This window comes from Tympanuchus pallidicinctus, unplaced genomic scaffold, assembly GCF_026119805.1.
Source record: "Tympanuchus pallidicinctus isolate F22 unplaced genomic scaffold, pur_lepc_1.0 scaffold3, whole genome shotgun sequence".
Lineage (NCBI taxonomy): Eukaryota > Metazoa > Chordata > Aves > Galliformes > Phasianidae > Tympanuchus > Tympanuchus pallidicinctus.
Window position 1 is genome coordinate 99,009,050 of NW_026294747.1, and position 23,086 is coordinate 99,032,135.

Genomic DNA, 23,086 nt, shown 5'->3' on the forward strand with positions numbered 1-23,086 from the left:
TGGTCGGACTACGTAAGTCTTGCATTTTCAAAACTGTAGCTGTACTCGCTAATTTTGTGTTATTTCTCCAATGTATGCTGAGTTCTGGAGGTGTAGATTTTGCCAAAATAAGATAAAATAATGAAATCAAAAGCCAAATCTGAGGTTTTTAGAAATAATGTAGCAGATTAAGAGATGCACAGTGGAAGTTGCACACTGCAAATGATGCATGGCCTTCACAAATCTTCCTTTCAGTGCTGCTTTAAGAATTGTGTGTGCTAACTTTATTTTAGTTTATCCTGTTTTTTAGACTCTCCACTTTACAAATCTAGTATTTTATTCATTAATAAAATCTTAAAGCATTTTAAGTAGTAGTTAGCAAGAATTATTATGTAAGAAAGTACAAGAAGTTAGTAGAGATCACAAGAATGACACCACCTGCGTTCAGTGAAGAGCCTTTTACTATTATGTTGAGTGATGCAATTGCCAAACACAAGGCAGAATTCCATTTATTAGTGTTAATCTTGAGTAACTTATATAAGACTGATATTTAGGTTTATCTCCTCCTTTTTCAGTACTTTTTCAGTACAGTTTACAAATGCTTATGAAGAATTATTGATGTCAGTGTGGCAACATGAAAGAACAACAGTCTTTGAGGCAAAAAGTTGCTAGCAAACATGGCATTTCTCTGGTACAGGAATGAGAAGAGTTGCTTTCCTGTGCCGTAATGGAGAGGGTGGATGAAAACTAGATCATAGCGATTTTGTAAGTCAGAAAATGTTTAGTTTCATGCATAGGAACAAGAAGGCAAAGAGAATTACAATATAGTTGGTAGTCTAGGTACTTATAACTGCAAATGATTGGAAAGATACTCATTTAATACAGCAGTGAAGTACCATGTGTTTGCTGCTGCTGTGCTGCACAGAAGATCTTGTTAGAGTGGTCTCAGAGGAGACGTGTGCTTTTGCATTCCTAAAGCTAGCTGACTAGATCTCTTATGCTGAAATCGTTTGTAAATGCATTTGCACTGTAAAACCTCTTTTACTGCAAGTTTCTTCCATTTTGTATGTTGTACAGAATGATTGTTTGCAGTATAAGGGAATCAGTAAACAAAATACTAAATTACTTTAATCCTGGGAGGCTAGATTCCATAGTAATTTAGACTGTGATGACGCAGCTGGATGTTTAATATTCTCTTCTAAAATGCTCTCTAAGAACTGCTTGTCATCAGTGGGCTGTCTCATGCCCGTCAGGTGCTGCATTTGCTGGAAATAAAGTGGTTTGAGTAGGAAGATGTGTAATTATTACCAAAGTTTATCATCAATTTACTATATACATGGAATGTGAAATGCTTAAAATATTATAATGCTTACTTATGTGATATTCTTTCTGCTGTGTGTAGGTACTGCATTGTGATTTGTAGCTTTTTATACCTTCCTGTTTCAGAAATTTCAAAATTGTGTAGTGAAAAGGTTTATGGTGGCTTCTAAATATAAATGAACTTAAAAATAAATCCTGCAAAACGGCAGCGATCCATTTAATAAAATACCCATTTTTATAAATGCACTGAAAAGAGTGGGTGAAAATAGTGTGACACATCATGTGGGCTTAATCTATTTCGTATAAATTTGCTGTGAAAGCTCTAGTTCAATATAGATAATGTGCAATCTGTTCTAAACATCCAGTTGTACAATAAGGGTAATTTGTGGGAGACAGTTATGGATCTCAAGAGCCCTTTCATCATTCGCAGTATTGAATTAATCTCCTAAACGCTCATTCAGAAGGTGCCAGAAGACTGCTCTGTTCGGTTGCCATGGCAGATATTATTCTTCTGGCTCCTTGGAGAGCAAAATTTCTATAAAGCATGAGTGATTTCAAGTTTATCAAAGCAGTAAGCTGTAGTTACTCTGTTTTTTGTTGATGCTGCTGACAGTTTCCTTCTGTCGTATGTTCGCTTTCGTTTGTTCAAATGTTCTAAACTTTCTTTCTTTTACTTGCTCTCACTTGAAGGGAGCATATAAACAGGAGAGGGAACGGCTGTTTATGAGGGTGGATAGTGATAGGAAAAGGGGCGATGGTTTTAAACTGAGACAAGGGTGATTTAGGTTAGATATCAGGAGGAGATTTTTCACTCAGAAGGTGGTGAGGCACTGGAACAGGTTGCCCAAGGAGGCTGTGGATGCCCCATCCCTGGAGGCATTCAAGGCCAGGCTGGATGTGGCTCTGGGCAGCCTGATCTGCTGGTTGGTGACCTGCACGTAGCAGGGGGTTGGAACTAGATGAGTACTGTGGTCCTTTTCAGGCCATTCTATGATTCTATGATATGATTCATAGAACACTAACTTTCATTCAGAGATAAAAAAGGGGAAAAGTTGTTTTGCGTGCAGCCTTTTCCAGATACATCTAAAAAGAAAGGAAAAAAAAAAAGAAAAAAAAAAAAAAAAAGAAAAAAGAAATCTGAAAATTCAGTACCTGTATGCTAGGAGACAAGTGAAAATAACAGAACTGATAAACACAGGTTGTTACCAGGGAGGGGAATGAAAATATTTTTCTCAAGTGTGTACAGGGCAGATACCGTGAAGGAAGTGGGCCTGGTTTCATGTATGCTGAGCTTTTCGGTTTCATGTACTCATGTTTCCACAATCTGCTTATGAGTAGCAGGAACTAATGAAGCCTGGTTTCCTCAGGATTTATGTTCTGTCTACATACAGCTGTACGTACGGCTTGATTAAACATCTGGCAACCACTTACCGCATGGTAGAAGGAATTGAGTTACAATTTCAGTGATAGGCTGCTGGTTATTTCTCTGATTTTCAACTCACTGATTTTCAGAGATGATAAGGTAGTTACTATCCTTCAGACTTCTGCAAATGGATGATTCCTGTTGAAGTGGGCCAGCAGCTCAAAGCATAAAGCATGGTCTGTTTGTGGCCCCTGCACTTTGGACATCAGACTCAGGTGACTTTGAAGAGACACACTGTCACTGTGGAAGCTGCATGTTTTGGTAGGCAGTTATTAGCCAGGACTGAAATTCAGACGCTATTTTGAGCTTCAAAGAATAATTAATGTTTGTTTTGTGGAAATGCATCTTGTCAACTCAAGCAGCACGGTGATGTGTGATGTTTGCTTGTCCCGCTGCTCATTACACTGTGGGTGCCCAGCTGCTTGGAACGCTTGAGCTTGACTTTTTTTTTATGTTTTGGTTATTGGAGGTAATTATACTCAGTATAAACCTGTCACTAGGGAGACCAACTGGATAGCAAGGCATCACAATTTGCAAAGAGCTGCTGACCTGCACTTAGCCACATACCCTCAGGAAATTCTACTGTAGCCCTGATATGGGAAAAATAACCCTGTTGTTCACCACTGTTAGCAACTCTTTCGTTTAAGAGACATCCAAAATCTAAAGCTGTTTGTGGCAGTCCTGTGTAAGCTGTTCAGCTGACAGACTCAAATCTAATTCCTAATTGAGTATGAATGTGTGGGAGGGTGCTGCTTTGAGTCTGTGACAGTGTGAATGATCATGTGGACAGGCACTGAAGGGAGAAAGCTAAGCTACCCATTAATAATTGCAGTTGTCAGAAGTATTTTGTTAATATGCATATTTACCATCTACCTTCTTGAAAGTCTGTTCCTGTCTAGCATGAGGCAACAGGGCATATGTAAACTCTGAGTGTGCTGGATGAGCAAAGAAGTATTTAGACTCTGCATCTTGTTATTCATATGCAGCCTCAGCGTGAAACTGCTGGTTATCTGGTAAGAGCCCTCCTAGAAGGGGAGATTTGTTGTGTTTGCAAAATGTTATGAAAACGTAAGAACAAACCTGAGGGGAGAGCAAGTATTTAGAGAACTGAGAAACTTGGAGCAGGATGATACGTTACAAAGTGCTTGGAATGGACCTGCAAGATGCATTCATTGCATTTCCTCTTTAAATCTGATTTACTTCTGGAGAGGAGTGGGGAAAATTCCACTCTGTACAGAACAGCACGTAGTTCAGCCTGCCAGCAAATCTGCTGTAGCCCATCTCAGTGAACAGCAGCTGAATTATGAAACAATCGAAGTGTGAAGTGATGAAACAAAGAAAAATGAGTAAAAGAAGGTTAGAGAAGCATTAGCATGAGGGTTTTTCTGTGTGTAAGCAGAAGAGGGAGTACATTAGTTGGAGTAAATGAGGCCTGCTGGTTGTTTATGAAGGATTTTTTTTTTTTTAAACCTGAATGTCTGTGACAGCATGTGAATGTTGCCTATCCTCTCATTCTCTTGTGGTGCATCATGTCCACAGTATTTCTGCTGCATTTGAAGTCTAACATGGAAAAATAGCAAGGCTCAAAATTTGAATGATGCGAGAGGCTTTGTGTTCAAAGCAAGATAGTTGGGGTCAGGGGGCATGTCAGAGCTTAACTAGCACATAACTTCCTGCTTGGGTAGTGTGGGGAATGTCTTAGATTCCTGTTGTCCAGTGTGTAGTTAATTCATTATATGCTGTTTTGTAAAAACAGCAAGAAGTTTATTTTTCCAATGTGCAAATGGCCTTTCTGATTATTTGTGCAGAAGAAAGGTGTTCTATTTTGAACAGACTATAAAGCACTGAAATGTAGTCTGACGTGATGTAGAAAGCAGACATTGCTGGAGTTCTCCTATCCTTCTTTACCTGAAATATGCCTCAAACTGAAGTGTTTGACACTTTATTTTTGTCAAATCAGTGTAAGGTTCTGCCAGGAATGTTCTGAAATCATGAGGTGTTTTGCAGTTTCCTACAGCCTGTCATACATAGGCATCATTGCATATAGTAACAGACTTGGTTTTGCCATGTTATGAAAGCAATATTAAGTTTTTGTTAAACAAAATACCAAAGTTTTTGGCATGAAGAGAAAATTTGCAAGAAAAACTAATTCATTTTTGTACATAGAAAACATTATACCATTAGACAAATAGCTTCATGCTCAAACAAAAGAGTAAGTTTTTCTGCCCGTAACTCTCAGCGCTGGCTCTCTCCGATGTGCGATTACGTGAATTGCAGGTAATGTGGCACGCAGTGATAGTGGCTGATATGCAGAGAAGAACACTTTCAGAGCAGGGCTTTTGGGGAGATAATGTCTGCTTGTTTCTGAGAAGCAGTCTGTCAGGAAGTTTCAGGAGCACTGTTGGTCTTTGCATACCAAAGCGTGCCGTTCTAGATGCCAGCTCCTATAAAGCAGCTTAGAGAAGCCAGGAGGAAGATAACTGCATTTAGGTCTCTAGTCAGATACCTTTGTAAACTGCATTGTATTTTAAAGGTTTAGTAAAATAAATGGGAATTAAATGGAAAAGCAGGCCTGGAAATGAATAGGTTATCAGTTCAGGTACTAGGCAGTATTCTTTTTTCCTTTTTCTATTTAGTTTCCTATTGACAGCAAGCAAAACTTTAGGAATCATTTCAAAGCATTGTGCTCTTCTGTAGTTCACTATGCTGTTCAGCCAGTAATCATAGAATCATAGAATCACCAAGGTTGGAAAAGACCTAAAAGATCACCCAGTCCAACCGTTCACCTATTCCCAATAGCTCCTACTAAACCATGTCCCTCAATACAACATCCAGCCTTTCCTTGAACACCCCCAGGCTCGGTGACTCTACCACCTCCCTGGGCATCCATTGCAGTGCCTGACCACCCTTTCTGAAAAGTAATACTTCCTCATGTCCAGCCTGAATCTCCCCTGCCGTAGCTTGAAACCATTCCCTCTGGTCCTATCACTGATGACACGAGAGAAATAGGTGTAGGTGTAATAATAGGTGTATTGTGAACTGCTCAAGGCTGTATCTCCTGCAAAATGGATTGCAGAGGAAAAAAGAGACTTGCTTTCCTAACAAGCATTTGGAAAATATGAAGTTTAGTTGCTGTTTCTTGGTGGGTTTTTTTTCCCTTTTTTTTCCCCTTGAGATTTCTATGATATTTTCTTGTGATTGCTTTAGCTCTTGAACCTTTACTAGAGATGCATACCACGTCCATGATGTTTTGTTCTGCTTGTCTTGTTTGAAAGAGATTGAAAGACTATGGAAGCCCAGAGATGGGGGTTTTGCAGCATTGTCTTAAGGTTATGGATTTTATCAAAAGCTAGAGTACTCCCAGGTATACGTAATCTAAAGGAGAGATAAACTTGCCAAATAAACTTTTTGTAGCTCCTGGTCCTTCCTGCTTCCTTCTGAGGGATGCTGTCAAGTTTATCAGTCTGTCTCTTGAAAAGGCTCAGTCCCCCTAGCTCATATTTGATAACTGGCAGTGAGGTGAGATCCTAATGGAATGCAAGACGGATGGCTTTGGAAGATGGCTTTGATGGAAGTGCTGTTGAGCAAACCTAGAACTGAGCTAATCTGCCAAGTTGAGAAACTGAAAGTGAGTAAATGAGGCTCTTATGCAGTAAGAGGACACCTTTCTGCAAGGGAACTTGCCCAGAGTTTCCCTTGCTTGTTTATAACTCAGTGATGTTGAAATCATCAGGCCAAACTATTAATTAGTTCATCCAGTTACTTTCTGGGAGTGATCATTCCTATTGTTTCCAAGAGAAGCTTAAGAAATAGTAGAGAACACAGGCAAAAGTTTAGAATAATTGTTAACTGAAGCAGTTTCCTACTTTCTGTATTAAGTAGTATTGGGCTCATCTTGTTAATCAGGTGAATTTGCATATCTGGTTCCAACACAAGGTTATTGTAATGGTGCTGTGAAGGTTCCAGTTTGTCACATTGAGATCTCGTACGAGATCATTCATACCAATCTTAAATTCTGTGCTGGATTTTCTTCCCCATTTTTTCACTGATAAGCACAAATCAAGAAAAGATTTTCATCCATTTGGAAACGAAGGGCAGCAACATCTGTTTAGTGGAAACCCTGCCAATTCCCTAAGAGAATCCAATATTATTTGTGCCTTCTGCCACAAAAAAGATCAAATGTACAGTCAGGAAGCAGGTTCAGCAAATGCCAGTTTCAATAATACGTTTCTTCGAAAAGTTGATAAAATTGCATCAGGTGGAGTGCCTGGGGTGCTTCTGAAAGAGGCTTTGGCCTCTTCAGTTACACAGTCAGAACCACTGCTAAAATATATCCTTTAAAGTTGAACCAGGAGGAGGATGGGCAGTTAGTGGCATGGCAAATACAGAGGAAGGTTGTATGTTAGCAGCATCCCTACTTCCCTTTGCTGTTGACTCAGAGACTTGCAAAGGAGGCTTGTTGCTGTGATGAGTGGTAGCACTAGGCTGTACCTGGGGCAGGACGAAGCCTGGGCTGCTGTTGCTCACTGTGCCCAAGGTGACTAATGCTTTCTTGAGAACTAAAAGAGCATGAGGAGAAAGAGACAGAAAAACTGGAAAATGCAGATTTCTGTTTCTTGTATGCCTTTACCTACTGTCTTGCTGCTGGAGAAAGACAAGAAACAGTCACCACACGTAAGTGTGGCAATTCCTTACTGCCATCAACTCATTTCTGAGGTTGGCCTGTTTCAGCTTTCAGTAGCTGTTCTGTCACAACACAGGAAATACCAATCTGGAGTTTCTCTGACTGATTTGCCAAAGTCAGAACTCCAGAACATAGGGAGGTGGGTACGGCACTTCCCTTCCCATTTGTACTGGCTTACGTGGAGCTGCTGCTTCTCCTTTGATTTCAATCCCATTGTTCCACCCTTATTTAAGCATAGTCTTTGAGCCAACCTTGCTTCATCTAAAGCTTTTTCCTGTTATTCATACATTCTTCATTTCTACAGAAGCAGGGAGCAAATGGAGTGCTGTGTCTGTACCAGACTCTCTTACAGCTTGCTGGTAGGAAACTTGTATGGAGTACTTGAGATATGTACTACTGAAACACTGTCTTTCAGTATAAAATATGCTTGTGCAGGTGTGCATTTCAAACAGGACAGGAAGCCCTGAGATGAGATCAGGAGTAAATTGTCATTTGTGACTGTCCTTAAAAACTGTTGGTATCACCTCACAGGTTGGTTGTCCTGACCAAGGCTACATCTGCTGAGAGACACTTTGGGTCATTTTTTATTTATCATGCCACTGCCCAATTCCTTTTCATTTTAAGTCTTTAATTGTATTTTTTTAATTTTTTTTACTGGATGCTTCCCTTTTAATTTAACAGTAATGACTGATAACTCCAAATGAGCCTCACCCTTCAGCTCAGCTGCCTGCATTCAGTTTCGTTGTGGAAGGGGATGCTGCAGAAAGTTGTACAGAAATTCAGAGTCCTCCTTAAGGACATCTTCAATGTCAATAACACAATTCAAGCAGTAAACATCAGCAGAACTGCAGTCTGGGTTCAAATGGTATGGAAAAATGGTGGGGGGAAAAAAATTTCAGGTTGTATAGTTGCATGATAGATTATGGGTGAGAGCTGTGAGACTATTTGAGGAGGATTTGCATAATAATCATAGAATGGTTTGAGTTGGAAGGGACCTTTAAGATCATCTGGTTCCAACCCCCTGCTATAGGCAGGGACACCTCCCTCTAGGCCAGGCTGCTCAAAGCCCCATCCAGCCTAGTCTTGAGTGCTTCCAGGGCAGGGGCATCCTCAGCCCTCCTGGGCAACCTGTTCCAATGTCTCACCACCCTTACAGTAAAGAATTAATTCCTAATATCTAGAAAGTAGTTTTCTGTAATTGTTGTTCAGTATGAAGAAAGACAGTTAGTGGGTTTGTTTCCAAATCTCCTTGAGTTTCAAAACACTATGAAGTAAGAGGCCACTCATATTTCTCTGGGATAAGCTTAATTTTATAACTTCCTATTCTCCATCTGATGTTAAATTGGTTTTTGTTTTTCTTTATTTTCCTGCTGACCAGGGAGTGCATGAGAGTGATCCATTTAATATCTGATGATAATTTCCCTTTTCCTGTCAGTTTCTCTTTCATTAGCCTAATTGTACGTAGTTTTTAAAATTCCTGGAAGTCCTTTTGTAATAGTTTGTGTCTAGAGCAAAATTAAAACAAAATTATTTGAAGATTAATGCTTAGCAACATAGAGTAACATTTTTAATATTTGTGTTTCACATTAGTGCTTCATGCTATTTGTTTTTAATATTTTGCCTGCTAAATAACCCTTTGCTGGTCTGAAGTGAGAGTTTTTCTTAAGCTTTTGGGGGTAGCATTGGCCTGTTTACAGATTTCACAAGTTCCAAATGAAGAAGGCATCGGGGGAATTCTCAAGCTAAAAACAAACAAGCAGAACAGAAAAGCACACAGCAAAGAAAAGCCAAGAGCCTCCCATTAGTACTGGTGATTATGCCTCTTCCCACACAGACGTTTTAGTGAGACTGTTCATTCCTTTGGAGCTAGCATTGTTGAAGACACCTTTATGTTTTCCTCTGTGTGTGCATACGCTTTTCCTTCTTTTAATACCTGCAGGCAGTACACAGCTAAAGAGAGAAAGAGATCAGTGTGTATGGTTGCTATTGAATGCCTTTTGTAGGTGTGTTCTCGTGATGGCATTTTGTAAACTGCAGCCTGTAATTCCATTTCCTTCTACTCTTTAATATATTCCTTTACACCGTTAATAATACCGTTATTTCCTATTAGTAATGAAACTTGTGTGCTCTCTTTTTACTGTGTGAGAGGTGTTTGCTTTCAATTACTGAAGAAATCCTTAGCTACAGTTGTGAATTACTACTTTTTTAGGAAGGCATGTAACTGGCTGCCATGATTTTTGCAGTTCTGTCAATCCTGTAACAGTGTATGGAATCCTTGCTGTTTGTCTTAGCTTTGTTTCTAGTCAGCCAAATAGGAAACATGAGCATGTGAGTACTGACATACCATCAAGCTCAAAGTGCAGAAAATGGATTTCTCCAGCTTGTTAATATTTTGTAATTATTTGCCCTGCCCCAGCTTGCTTGCTTTGATTTGCCCTGAAGGATCTGTGGAAATGTGTGTTCACCTCCCAGCTTACACCATCACATAAATTCACAGTGAATTAAATAAGTGACTCAGTGGATAATATTAACTCACTTCACTGATGCAAAATCATATGATGCCTCAAACGTTTATTTGGAGTCCTTTGACAGCACTTGCTGGAGTGTTTTTAAAATCTGATCTGTTTGATAGCTGTAGCAACCTGTTTTATATGGGTCTTGCTATAAAATGTATAGGACAGAGTACATTTTCTGACAAGTGGTGATGTTGTGCAGTGTTTCTATAGCAATAGGACACAGCATTTTAATGCATTACAGCTAATGTGTTGAAGACACATTATTTTAGATATCTGTGGTGGTATGCTATCGAATATTGTTGTGACAGGTTGGAATTGAGAAACAGGCGTGTGATGGTACCCTGGGTTACCAGTACCATCAAAGCACTTTGCAGTGTGTAAGAAATGTTTAAAAGCAAAGCCTTGAGGTCAGGTAGAGTTAAATGAGTGTGGCTACAGGACATGAATCACAATGGCCGAACTCGGCGCATGCTGAAGCTGGCACTGTTTGCTCTGGTTTCCATTGAGGCAGAGAAGGCTGCTCTAGAACAGGGGCTGGACTCAAATAGCTGCTGTCTGTCCAACACGTGTGTTTCTTGGCTTTGCTTTGTTGCGTGCTTCATGCAGCCCCATAAAACAGCTGAGAAGGGCTGTGCTGTTGGAGAACCGTTTCTCCTCTCCTGCCCTTGAGAAGCAGAGCAGGACAGGGCAGGAGGAGGCCTGTGCTCGTCCCTGTGGAGCAGTGCCAGGCTGCAGCGTGCTGCCAGCAGGCCTTCTCCTGCCTGCCTCTGGGTGTGGGTGAGCAAGGAGCTATTTCTCCAATTAAAGAAATGACAAGTAAAAGTCTGAGGTAGGGGTGCAGCTAGGACCCCCTTTTGTATCTCTTTATTGCCAAATAATTTCATAAATCTTTGTAAAGAAATTGCCAATAGAAAAGCACAAAATGTTGTTACAGTCTCTAAGAGCGGTACAAATAGATCTGAAGGAGCTGATAGAGTATGTAGGGCAGTGCAGCCCTACACGTTGGTTCACCAGTGTAACTAAGGGCAACTTAGTTGTTCTAGTGAAATAAAACAAGCTTTTTCAACAAAACACTGCATTGCTCCTGAGCAAAAGCAGTAGCTAACCCATAGTGAAAAGGATTTCTTCCCACTGACTCCCTGGAAGAAGAGAGTTTCGTTCACTCACAACTCAGGAAGCACAAAAAAGTGAAGTTCTGACTTCAGTGAAGTAAATGAGAGCTTTTGGTAGGTTACTTAAAATTAATACAGGCTTAGCAAAGTAATTTTTAAAATTGCCATTATACCTATAATTTAAGACTGTGCCAGCTGTTGTAACTTTCATCATCTTGGGAAATGCAGAGTTACAAACTACCAAATCGATGTTCTACTTTATTTTCAAACTGTCTGCAGGCTGTTTCAAACCATATTCTGTCTCTTGTACGTACTTGCCAGACAGTCTTCTGTAGTTTTCTGACACTAATGGCTTATTAGGAATTTTGTGTCGTAAATGAGAATGGGAAGGTAGGCAATCTGCACGTGCCCATTGTGCATGTGGCTATATCTGCGTGCGGGCTGTTTCTCTAGGCCAGGCCCTATGCAGGTCCCTAGGACAGAGTGAAGAGCAGGGCATGTGTATTTATGTATAATTATGATGATTATAATGTCATGCTCTATTGTTTTTTTCCCATCCTCTGCCTGTGCTCAGCCCGAGAACTTCCTGAGCCAAGTCAGCCGTAAATCCCCATGACCAATTGAGTAATGGACTTTATCCAACTAGGTATGTGGCTTTAGTTGGTCAGACAGGTATTGACTTAAATGTATTTTTAAACACAAGTCAATGGCTATAACTGATCAATCCTTGTGCTTAGCCCAGTCTTCAATTAGTGGAAAACAAGCTGCATTTTTTCCTCATGCGAAGCCTTTCCTAGGAATGGCTGTTTGGCGGATGGTGCATTTACCTCATTACAGGTCTCTTCGATGCACAAATGAATTCTGCCAGCTGTGCTGTCTATTCTGACACTACCAGCAAAGGAGCCTTTGTTACATTTTAAAATCGGTAGAAGTGATTTCAGAATAATAATAAATCTGTTGTAACTAGCAGTTGGTTACCAGGTCTGTTATTTTTAGTAGGCTGTAAATGGATGAAAAGCAAGAATATAAGGAATATGAAATGTGAAATGAAGAGGGAAAGCTTACTTTGAGGAAAAATAGTATGGTACTGGGAGTGGTGTCAGCAGGGCAGGAGAGCCTCTGCAGGAGAGAAAAACAATTGATGTGAGCTGGCAGGGACTTTCTCCTTCTGATCTTGGTTTCTTAGCCCACTAAACTCTTAAGTAGAACTGAAAGTAGTCTTTCACCAAATAACTTAAATATTGAGTAGTTTCTCCTTCTGTAGTGCAGTGAAATATTTTGTAAATATTGTGATAACAATTACTTCACAATTAAACTCATTTTTCATGCTGGTGTGGCAGATGTGGCTGGGCAGCCTGATCTGGTGGTTGGTGACCCTGCACGTGGCAGGGGGATTGAAAGTAGATGATCATTGTGGTCCTTCTCAACCCAGGCCATTCTATGATATGATATTCTGAGATACGAACTGGGAGGTGAGTTCTTTCTTTAAAAAGAACACCTTAAAAAAAAAAAAAGAAGCACTTGCTTTTGCTACGTATCTGCCCAGCACTTAGTGTGAAAATTGTTTCTAACCACATGGTTTATGCTTTAGGAGTATTTTAATATTTTCTATTTATACTGCTGAGTTGTTTATTTCTTTGTTATCATCTGACATGGGTCTCGGTTGAAGTTTGCTGCCTGCTGCAAGGCAGATGGGAGCTCTGTATTTCTGGTATTTTGTATTCAGTTGCACAGAACAGCACAGCCATGTGCCCTCCATCTTACCTGCTTTTTATTTCAAATTCATGGCATCTGTAGGAATTTCCCAAAGAAGTGCCTGAAGTTGGATTGGGGTCCAACTAGATTGCCTAATTAATCCTCTGTGTAGAGGATTAACCTTTGCTGCTACTGTTACTCTTTTTTGGACACTGTTAGGACTCAGCACTGCTACAGGCACGTACAGATTTGGAAATAAACTTGGGCCCAAGTCATCCTTGGGACAAACGGTGCTCAGGACAGGACAGGCATGCTGTGTAAGCTGCTGCTGGGGAGGGCGCCAGGCTTGTGTGGCTGGGCTTTGTGTGCCCAATTGAAGTGCCAGATGTTATGTCAGGAAGCTGTGGTGTTACCAAGTGCTTTTTGTCTTTTTTCCTTAGTGAGGGGCATAACACAGTTCGAAAGAACTTGAGGGTTTTCATGCAGCCTGTTTCCTGCTGGAACACGGATTGCAAGTCGTGTTGGTGTTTTCTCTCTTTTTGCAATGTTAAATAGTTTAACTTTGTATCTCACTTCTGGTACAACAGAATTTGTTACAGGCCGATGGAAAAACATTTGTGGGTTTTGGTGTGTGTAGCACTGGGATAGATACTCTATGCAGGGTTCTCTCGGTCAAACCCTCTGCGAGTCAGGAGCAGCCTGTGCCTGCAGCCCAGGTTCCCCCCAGGCTTTGTGTCCAGAGGCCTGCTCACACAATCGTAGAATGGCTTGGGTTGGAAGAGACCTCAAGGGTCATCATGTTTCAAACTCCTGCTATAGGCAGGGTTGACAATCAGTATATCAGGTACCCCATCAGGTTGCCCTGGGCCCCATCCAATCTGGCCTTAAACACCTCCAGGGATGGGGCACTCAAAACTTCTTCTCCTGTATCAGAACCCCACCATTCCCTCTTATCATCTTCTTGGCCCTCTTTTGGGCCCTCTGCAGAAGCTTGAGACCTTTCTGTGCTGGGGGCCCTGGACCTGGTTGCAGTACTCTGGCTGGGGCCTTACAAGGGCAAAGTAGAGAGGGACAATTCCCTTCCTCACGCTGCTGGCTGCCTCTTTTCTGATGCAGCCCAGGATACTGTTGGTCTTACGGGCTGCAGGCATACGCTGCTGGCCCACATTAAGTTTTTTATCTACCAGGACCCCTAAGTCCTTCTCAGTAGAGATACTCAAGTAGTTCTTCTCCCAGTCTGTATACAAATCTGGCATTACTCTGACCCAAGTGCAAAACTTTGTTTTGCCTTGTTGAGCCTCAGTAGAGTTTGCTATTCAAGTTTATCAAGGTCCCTGTCGATGATATCCCTTCCTTGTCCTGCATCAACTGCCCCACTCAGCTTGATGTTATCAGCAAATTTGCTGAGGCTGCACTTGATCCCATCATCTGTGCCCCTGATAAAGATGTTGAAGAGTACTGGTCCCAAGACAGACCCCTGGGAGACTCCAGTAATCACCAGCCTCCACCCAGATGTAGGACTATTGATGACAACTCTTTGGCTGCAGCTTTCCAACCAATTCCTTATCCACCTTTCAAATCCATATCTCTCCAATTTAGAAATAAGGAGATGGTGTGGGGGGCCCATGTCAAAGAAGTCCAGGTAGATGACATCTATTGCCTTGCCTTTGTCTGCTGATGCCGTCACACCATCAAGAAAGCCACAAGATTAGTCGGGCAACCTTCCCTTGGTAAAGCCATGTTGGCTGTCTCAGATCACCCACTCATCCCTCATGTGCCTTAACATCTCTTCTAGGAGGATTTGCTCCATGATCTTCCAGGCATAGAGGTGAGGCTCACCAGCCTTTGCTTCGTTGGGTCCTCCTCCCTCCCTTTCTTATAAAGGGGAGTGATGTTTTCCTTTTTTCAGTCACTGGGAACTGACAGCCATGACTTTTGAGATATGATGGAGAGTGGCTTGGCAATATCAGCCAGCTCCCTTAGCACCTGGGGTGCATGTCATCTGGTCCTATAGACTTGTACACATTCAGTCTTAAATGAGGCTGTCTCAGATTTGTCTGCCCGTACAGCGTGGAGGAATTTGCTTCCTCAGTTCCTACCTGGAGGTTCAGGAAATGTGAGAAATACAGACACTGCTCTCCAGTCTCCACAGTCTGTCCTTCTGAACTGAGACATGGTTGAGGCTGTGTCACTTTGGATGCTTCTGCGTAATTGCTTTCTGAGCTGGTCAAACATCTGACTCCAAAATCTGTTGACTGGCTGCTTATTGGATGAGGGGGAATTGCACAACCTGAAGAGAAGAGCTCTTCCTCTGGTGTTCTGTCACACTGTGAAAAGATTCAGAGCACACGTTCTCCTTAAGCACTTAGATATCTCATTTAGCATTATATATTTATCTCTCATTTTGCAATCATATATTCAGAAACAGTGAAATAAATTATTTTTAAAATGTATAAGTTAATACAATTTAAAATGTGCTGAGGGTCAGAAGAATAAATAAGCCATACTTTTGAAGCTGTGTTAGATAGTGTTGTAGTAGTATTTTCTTCTATTAGTACCTCCACATTTTTGCACTACTGAATTAAAATAAGATTCAGCAAAGGGTGACTAATACAGTGAGAATACTATAATGAGTATTAATTAATGCTCTGCAATTTAAATTGAAGACAGTATGAAGTAGATCAGGAAAAAAGTCTTGAAAATATCTACAAATGGCATTGCTTTGTCTGCTATGTCTTATAGCACTATTAATCACACACAGTACTCCAAGGCATGTATTATGTGATTCTCCAAGTTTTCCCTGACTCTGCACTTACTAATTTTGCAAACTTCTTGTTTCATTAATGCTAGCTTTTTGTACTGAGTATTCTGTCATGAATTAGGCATATGTAAAAGGGAAGAGAACTATTTTTTGCACTTCTCTACTGCTGTTTGTTGTAGATTCCTACTCAGGATTTCTAGGGTGCAGACATACTCCTGTGTCACCAGTGCTGCAGGAATAAGTATAAAAACTTTTCAGCCTGGAAGGATCTTCAGGAATTCTACAAACAGGGTCAGTACTGAGTTTAGACCATGGTATTTCATTTTAGAAAAGAAAAGAATAAACCTCGTATGGGTCAGTAGCCTTTCAGTCCTCAGAGAGGTGAGTTGTTCTCATTGCTTTCAGTGTCCTTCTCATGAGAGCTGTGCAGCTCAGCACTTTTTTCTTTGTCTGTTATCTTCTATTTAAAATTCTTCTACTTCCTTATCGAAAATCTGCACTAAAAAGTGTTTATTGCTACTGTAAACAAGCCTCAGTTATCATCTCTTGTGGCGGTTGTATCTTAGGTCGCTGGAAAAATGAGTCCATTCCCTGCAGTCAAATGCTGCTTGCCACAACCCAGAGGGAAGATTGGTGCCTCTAGGCAAACAGTGCAACCTTCTGCCATAATGCTCAGCAGGAACAAATTTCCATTGAATACATTCTCACTCTTCTGCACAAAGTAAAATACTAGTTGTGGAAGAGTCTGACTGAGTCTTGAAGTAGGTGTTAATTTCCCTTGTCTGTAGTTGGCTGGTACTTACTCATGTTGGTAACGTTTTTACAGTTGTCATAAACAGCTTGAGGCCTAAGAAACTGTCTTTGAAAACTGCACACCACTAGGAAAGAGTAATTATAATATGTATTCATCCTGCTCTCTTATAATTGCTTGGAGAAAATGAGAAAGATGGCACATAGCACCGCACTTTCTTTAAGTGGTGAGTTAGGGGTGAGCCATTCAGCATGGCCAGTACAGGAAAACCAGAAGTTAAAGCTGCTGATTAGAAACATCTGCCTTTGTCTTCTTACATTTAGCTGTATGCCTGTTTGTGTCTGCTCGTATATACAAACATGTATGTTGAGTGCACATTTGGAAAAGCACCAAGCTGCTGAGTCATTAAATTCTGCTTTCATTTATTTTAATTTGTAAATTAAAAAAAAATACATAGCTTTCCTCAGGCTGTGGTTAAATTGTGTTTGTGTTACCACACACAGCAGTAAAAGGAGTAATTAGGGGGTGGCTCACCAGCACCAAGCACAACTCCAGCGTGAGGTGGGGAGGGGTGCATTGCCTGCAGGCTGTGTTCACGGTGCTCACAATGAGGGGGTTCTCACTGCCATGAGCAGGCCTGACGTCCAGTGAGGCTGGAACAGAGCACCAGCCCTGCAGCTGGGCTGATTTTGCTTCAGTAGAAATCTATGGTGTCAGTGTGTGCTTCTGTTAGCTTGTGTTGGCAGCTCTATCTTTAACTTGTGTGCAGCAGTGGTGTTCACAGCTCTGACCTTAAGGCGGTCAGAGGCCTGGAGCACCTCTCCTATGAGGAAAGGTTGAGGGAACTGGGCTTGTTCAGTTTGGAGAAGAGAGGGCTCCAGGGAGACCTCACTGTGGCCTTCCAGTACTTGAAGGGAGAGTATAAACAGGAGGGGAAATGGCTGTTTATGAGGGTGGATAGTGATAGCACAGGGGAGAATGGTTTTAAACTGAGGCAAGGGTGATTTAGGTTAAATATTAGTAGGAAATTTTTCACACAGAGGTGGTGAGGCACTGGAACAGGTTGCCCAAGGAGGCTGTGGATGCCCCATCCCTGGAGGCATTCAAGGCCAGGCTGGACGTGGCTCTGGGCAGCCTGGTCTGCTGGTTGGTGACCTGCATGTAGCAGGGGTTGAAAGTAGGTGATCACTGTGGTCCTTTTCAACCCAGGCTGTTGTGGGATTCTGTGATTCTCTGACCTGCACAACTGGACCACCACAGACCTTTTGGTTGCAGAGGGATCTGTCGCTGATCAACAACAATCTGTACTCAGTGTATTAAAATTTATTTGGTGTTTCTGGTTATAAACACACAAGGATAGTAGCCTGCTTTCCAGGTTTGGTACACAACTGTTTTGGTGGTGAGAAGGTATCTGTGATGCTTTATTGAAGTATTTTCAGGAAATGTAGTGTTGAAAAGTAGTGAAGCCCAAGTAAATGATGAAGCCTGTTTGTGAAGCTGCATTGAGGAGTCTTGGTATTTCTACTAAAAGTACTGCTTAATTATATTATGCATGCTTTCAAACGTGAAATTAAAATAGAAGTAGCAAAATACTGCATTACAGCAGAGAAGTTTCTAGAGCAATTCCCACCAGTGGAAATCTAGATTAAGCTAGGCTCTGGAATCTACAACAAATTGATATTGGTTGTAGACCCTCTGTGACAAACTCAATGACTATAGATGCTGGTGCACAGAGTGCTGCTGAAGGCTGAACATGAGCCTATGGGGCCAGGGGTCCCATAGCTGTTGTGGGGGATCCTCAGCTGGTGGTAAACCAAGAGCTGTTCGCAGGGCCGGCTCTGCTGAGCAGCACAGCTCCAGGCAGCACTTCTGGGCTTCTACCACTGCCTGCCCAGCACTCGTTTGCCTTTGCTGTGATGTACCAAGCAGGTTTAAAAAGCAGGCGTTAGGAGTTCTTAACTCCTCTTGTCCTACGTGTTTAAATGTCTTTTTGATGAAAGATTCATAAAAAATCCTGTTGGGACCATTGGGGGGAAAGGTGACCTTGCCAATTAAAATATGCTCCCTTTCCTGGATGGTGTCCTAGAAAAATATTTTCCCAGTTAAAAAAAAAAAAAGTTTCCTCTCAGAGTAAAAGAAGAGAAAATTAAAAAATTGCTCATGCCTAACTTGGCAGGGAGTTGTGCTGAGCCGTGCCACCCCGCATTGCTCACCAAGGTCTCTCTGAGGGGAGCCCGCTGCTGCCAGGGATTGCAAAAGAGGTTTTGGTGTCATGGGAATGATTAAAGTCGAAATATTCAGCTTTTGGGGTTCTCACTCTGCTCTGATTCATTTCCTGAAATATGGGAGTGATTGCGTTTGGTCTGTTTGTGTCCGGGCTGCGTGTGGCGCGGCAGTAAGCAGAGCTATTTTCAGTTTTTCTTCTCACTGAACAATCTGAGAAATGTTTGTTTCTTAGACAGCTTTAAAATACACCAGCAGAGGGTTCCTGGCTGAGCATTCTAGCTGCAAGCTGGGAGGGCCTTCAGAAGTCAATGGCAATCATTGCACTTCTGACTATTTTTGGCCAGATTTGTTATCTAGTCCTCAGAAATAGTTGTATGCTTGCTTGTTGCTCTTCCCCAGACCGTGTTGAAAAATGGAGAAATCAGGGAGGAGAAGCATCCTTGCCCTGTTCCACATTCTGCGTGTCACAGAATGGTTGGGGTTGGAAGGGACCCTTTAGGATCGGTCCCTCATTTAATTCCAACAATGCTCAGCATTTGAGAAAATGTTTCTAAAATTAGTGAATTGGGTTTGAATTTGATAGGTCATTAATTGAGTTAGGTTATGTTCTGTGTCTCCCTCATGTCTTTACATTAGGGATTGAAGTCACTTTAATTAAGATGCTGTAGTTTTACACAGACATTTATTCAAATAAGGGAATCAGGATGCAGAAGAGGAATTTCTCTTCCTGCATTCCATTCCATTTTGCTTTCTCTATGCTGTTGCCATGGAGAAGCATATAAATATTTGTATTGCAGATTAATATACTTCTTTCATAGGTGGCTTGGAAATGCAGATTAAAAATGGCAACAAAAGTAACTGTAGGTGGGTTTTACTGTGAGGAGTCATCTTTTGGAATGTTTTTGATACAATTAGGGTTGACTCTATTTACCGGGCCGAGTCTCTGAAATCAAATACAGGAATAAGAGGAGGAACTCGATCTAACAGTGAACTAACACCTCAATCTCTCCAAAGAATGTATTTTAGAACTATGCACAGCACATGAGCAGCAGACATGTTCTTGTACTGGTAATAACAAATATTTGCTATATTAATGAATAACTAATGTATTTTAAGTTCCTTTTGTGTTTGAGATTATCCCATGCAATGAGCATGTTTCTGACATGAAGTTTGGTTTAATTCATCATACTACCACTGAGTTCATGTGCTTTTTTTCTCTTCTCCCACAGCAAATGAAACTCGCTGCTGAATCACTGAAGGAGTAAACATGAAGGAACAAAGATGACTACAGCAGTCACACGTGGACGTGGGCACTCCTTGAGCCTTTGTTTATGATGCTGCGGAGCTCTGAGTGCACACCATGCTATTCTGTGTGTCTGCACGTGGCACCTGCTTCTGTGATACCTGGTAAATACTCACTACTTGAGGCGGTGAAAAAGAGATCATTTCTCCTACTCCTTTTTTTTTTTCCCCTCTACATACACCAGTTTGTGGAGCTGACACTACACAAAGCAGTCCAGCCTGCACAAGGTCTGGTTGAAGGCTTCCTGACCCACCACACTTCAACTGATGGAAAACAGAACTTGGGATAAGCATCCCCAAGACACCCGGGGACTTCAGCTGTAATCTTGTAAAAGAAAACAGAAAGAAAAAGGTGGAGCAGCACTTCATTCAGTGCGCTGCCTCTGAGCCTACGGCCTGCTTTGTCCCTTTATGATGATAGTTAACCAGTCCTCTCTTTTATTCAACCACTGCTGATTAGCTAATTTTTGCACATAGCAAATTAACTTACGTTATGTAACGAAATATGATTGTTCCTGACATAACCTGAGAAATATCTAAACATAAATATAAGGTGTGCATTACACGTTCCTCTGTGCTGGTTACCCAAATAAGTGTGAGTTAGTCTTCCCCAAAGTTGGGTAAAAGCATTGAGTAGGAAACAGTACTGAGCAGTAACTTGTGAAGATTAAGCAGCAGATACTTACGCATTGTTTTGTTTACATTTGCTTTTGGCATCGCTTCCTTGGGCCTTGAACCACAGCATTGTAAACATGATACACCAGTGCCCAGGTGCCCAGCGAACACTTCATCCCCCCTCCGCATTTCACAAAAGAGTCATTTTCATAACATTTAATTGCTTTTTGGCAGTTACAGGACCAAAATCTCCCCTAACCATGGGTAATCTCCATTCTCCAGCTGTGACCTGAATTTGCAGTAGGTGTACCTTACCTATGCATGACGCTCCTGGGGCTGCATGTAGAAAAGCTACCATTGCAGATTTCAGTGTTTTTTCTCCTGCTGCCTGGTCGGCGTGGTTAGTGGGGAACCTGGGGGATGGTTCCTCTTGAGATGTAAGAGCTGCTATGACTGGAGCCTGTTGTCTTCTGCTTGGTATTGCTTTCAGAGCATGAAGCGGGCAGGTTTGTGATGGCAGCTGCATGGGTTGTCTTTGAAAATGCCTCAGGATTGGTTGGAAAAGGAATCAGGTTGCATCTCAGCTGTAGTCAAATGAAAGAAATAAGTAATGGCTTACCCAAAGCTGACTTTGTACTTGCCTTCACAGTTATTGCATTATTCCAGTTTTCTGCAGCCTAATAGGAAAATACGTAGTAAGGTTTGGGTACCTGGTGATGTGAGCAACCTCGGCAGCCGTCCTTGCCTTGAGCAAATCCATTCACTTCTGCTCAGTATTGTTATGTAGGACTGGGGGTAATAATGTTCCTTGGGTGGCCTACAGCCAGGTGGTGTGGAGGCACTACAACCTCCATAGTGTGTGAGTGAAGAGTATGGCAGTCATTTACACAAATGTAGAGAGTAGTTTGCCCTGGAGAACTCACTGCGCAGCAGCTGCGATGCTAAAATCATGATAGAGCATTTCTGGTCCATGGAGAACTATTACCTGGATGGTGCTGTGTTGTATTTTGTCACTGAACTGCTCCTGAAAGATGAGAAAAAATAAATAAGGTATTTACTGGTGACTGCCTTTTGCAAGCTGTGTAACATGTGTCTGTTCCCAGTCTGAGGAGCTGCGTGCCCAAGGCCTGTGGGAGTGGAAACTCTCATGTCTCAATCTGAGGGGAGAAATCAAGGATGGGTTTGGTTTGGAGGAGAATCCTGGTTGTGGTGAAGAACACATGGGAGTGAATAGCCTGGTCCTATCTAGAGAGCTTGAATTTTATATTGCTGCTTAGCAGCAGCAGCACAGAAAGCTGTTTTTACAGAGAAGTGCAATACAAATTAATGGTGATGGAAAAAATTCTCTCCTCAGGTATGGTTTCAGTTGCAGGTCACAGCATGTGGCCCAGGCAGGCTGCTGACTCAGGACCTCTCACTGGCATTGCTGGCCTGCAGCCCCTCCTGCAAACATAAGGACAGTAGAAGAGGAAAAGTTCCTATTTCAGCAGGCAAGCAATTCTGGGTGGTTTAACCTACTCTGATCTGGGGATACTAGGTCTTACCTCGCACTGAGGAGTTAAAACATCAGTGCACTACTTCCCTGTTCAAGTAAGTGAAGCCAGCAGGCACCCTTCCTTATACTCCCTGAGCCCTCTTTCCTTGGAGTGGCTTTCCCCTTTTTTGTCCAGGAGGTGGAAACTGCAGAGCCTGGTGACTCACTGTCAGCCTTGAAGACTGATGGCCTCCTACCTTACAGAGAATGGGTCTCTGCACCCTGTGGCTTGATTTAAAATGCGGTGAGGATGGCATCTGTCATTGCAGATGTGATGCAGGTGATCCCTGGCTCAGTGTAAGAGAGCTCATCAGCCCTTTGGGCTTGCAGGCCTGCAGCTGAGCTGCACTCCTCCCAGGCCTCAGGCACTGAGGGAGCTGAGTGTATGTGGCAGCTGGTGCCTACGGAGAAAAACAGCTCTGTCCCTCCTTACCTCCTCCAGTCCAGTATTTCTCAAGAGAGAGTAGGAGCAGGAAGATGTTACACAAGAGAAATCAGCTGCTGGGGAGACCTGACATGGCATGTCTAAGAGACAAGTGAAGCCCTTAAAAAAGCCCCAAGTATTTCTTCACAGGACAATTCTACTGCCTGGGAAAGTCAATGGATTTATTTTTTTTTTCCCCTTCTGGTATAGTAGAATTCAATCAGTCACTATTTCAGTGTTCTCAGCTCTTAGAAACTGGTATCTTTTGCAGTACCATGCAAATAGGCCAAGGTAAGTTAACCTTTAACAACTGCAGTTTCAGCCTCAAAAGCATCAGAGCAAGGCAGACTCAAGAAGCCACAAAAACATTGCTCCTAAGGAAGGTGTCCTGGCCTTCCCTCACAACAACGTTCTTCCATGACTTTGATGAGTAACTTGGCTTTAGCCCAGCTAGACAAACAAATGAGTCATGCTCAAGATGGCCCAAGTATGGTTATGTTGTTACTACTCAAACACCTTGTACCGCAAGCAATAATCTAGCATCAGTGACAGACAGCTCTGCTCTGATTTACTCATATCAACTGTACCATTGGAAAGGTTGTCGTGGTGCCTCAGCTATCTTCTGTCATTTTTCAGTCACCTGAGGACATTCCAGTCTGCCAGCCAAGTTTGGTATAACTGGCTGGCACGTTCCTTTATTTGCTCTTGATGAAAGATGTCTGCAAATACAAGTTAATAAGTCAC

General features: G+C 42.0%; 1 protein-coding gene across 3 annotated transcripts in view; it reads left to right on the forward strand.

Annotated features, from left to right (window-relative positions):
• Positions 1-21,448, forward strand: part of ANO10 (anoctamin 10) — a 114,306-nt gene extending 92,858 nt beyond the window's left edge. For all 3 annotated transcript variants that reach the window (XM_052695895.1, XM_052695896.1, XM_052695898.1), the window contains exon 13: positions 19,697-21,448. In XM_052695895.1, coding sequence (XP_052551855.1) covers positions 19,697-19,732 — 36 coding nt within the window. In that variant the 3' untranslated portion in view covers positions 19,733-21,448. The remainder of the gene's footprint in view (positions 1-19,696) is intronic.
• The last annotated feature ends 1,638 nt before the right edge of the window (positions 21,449-23,086 follow it).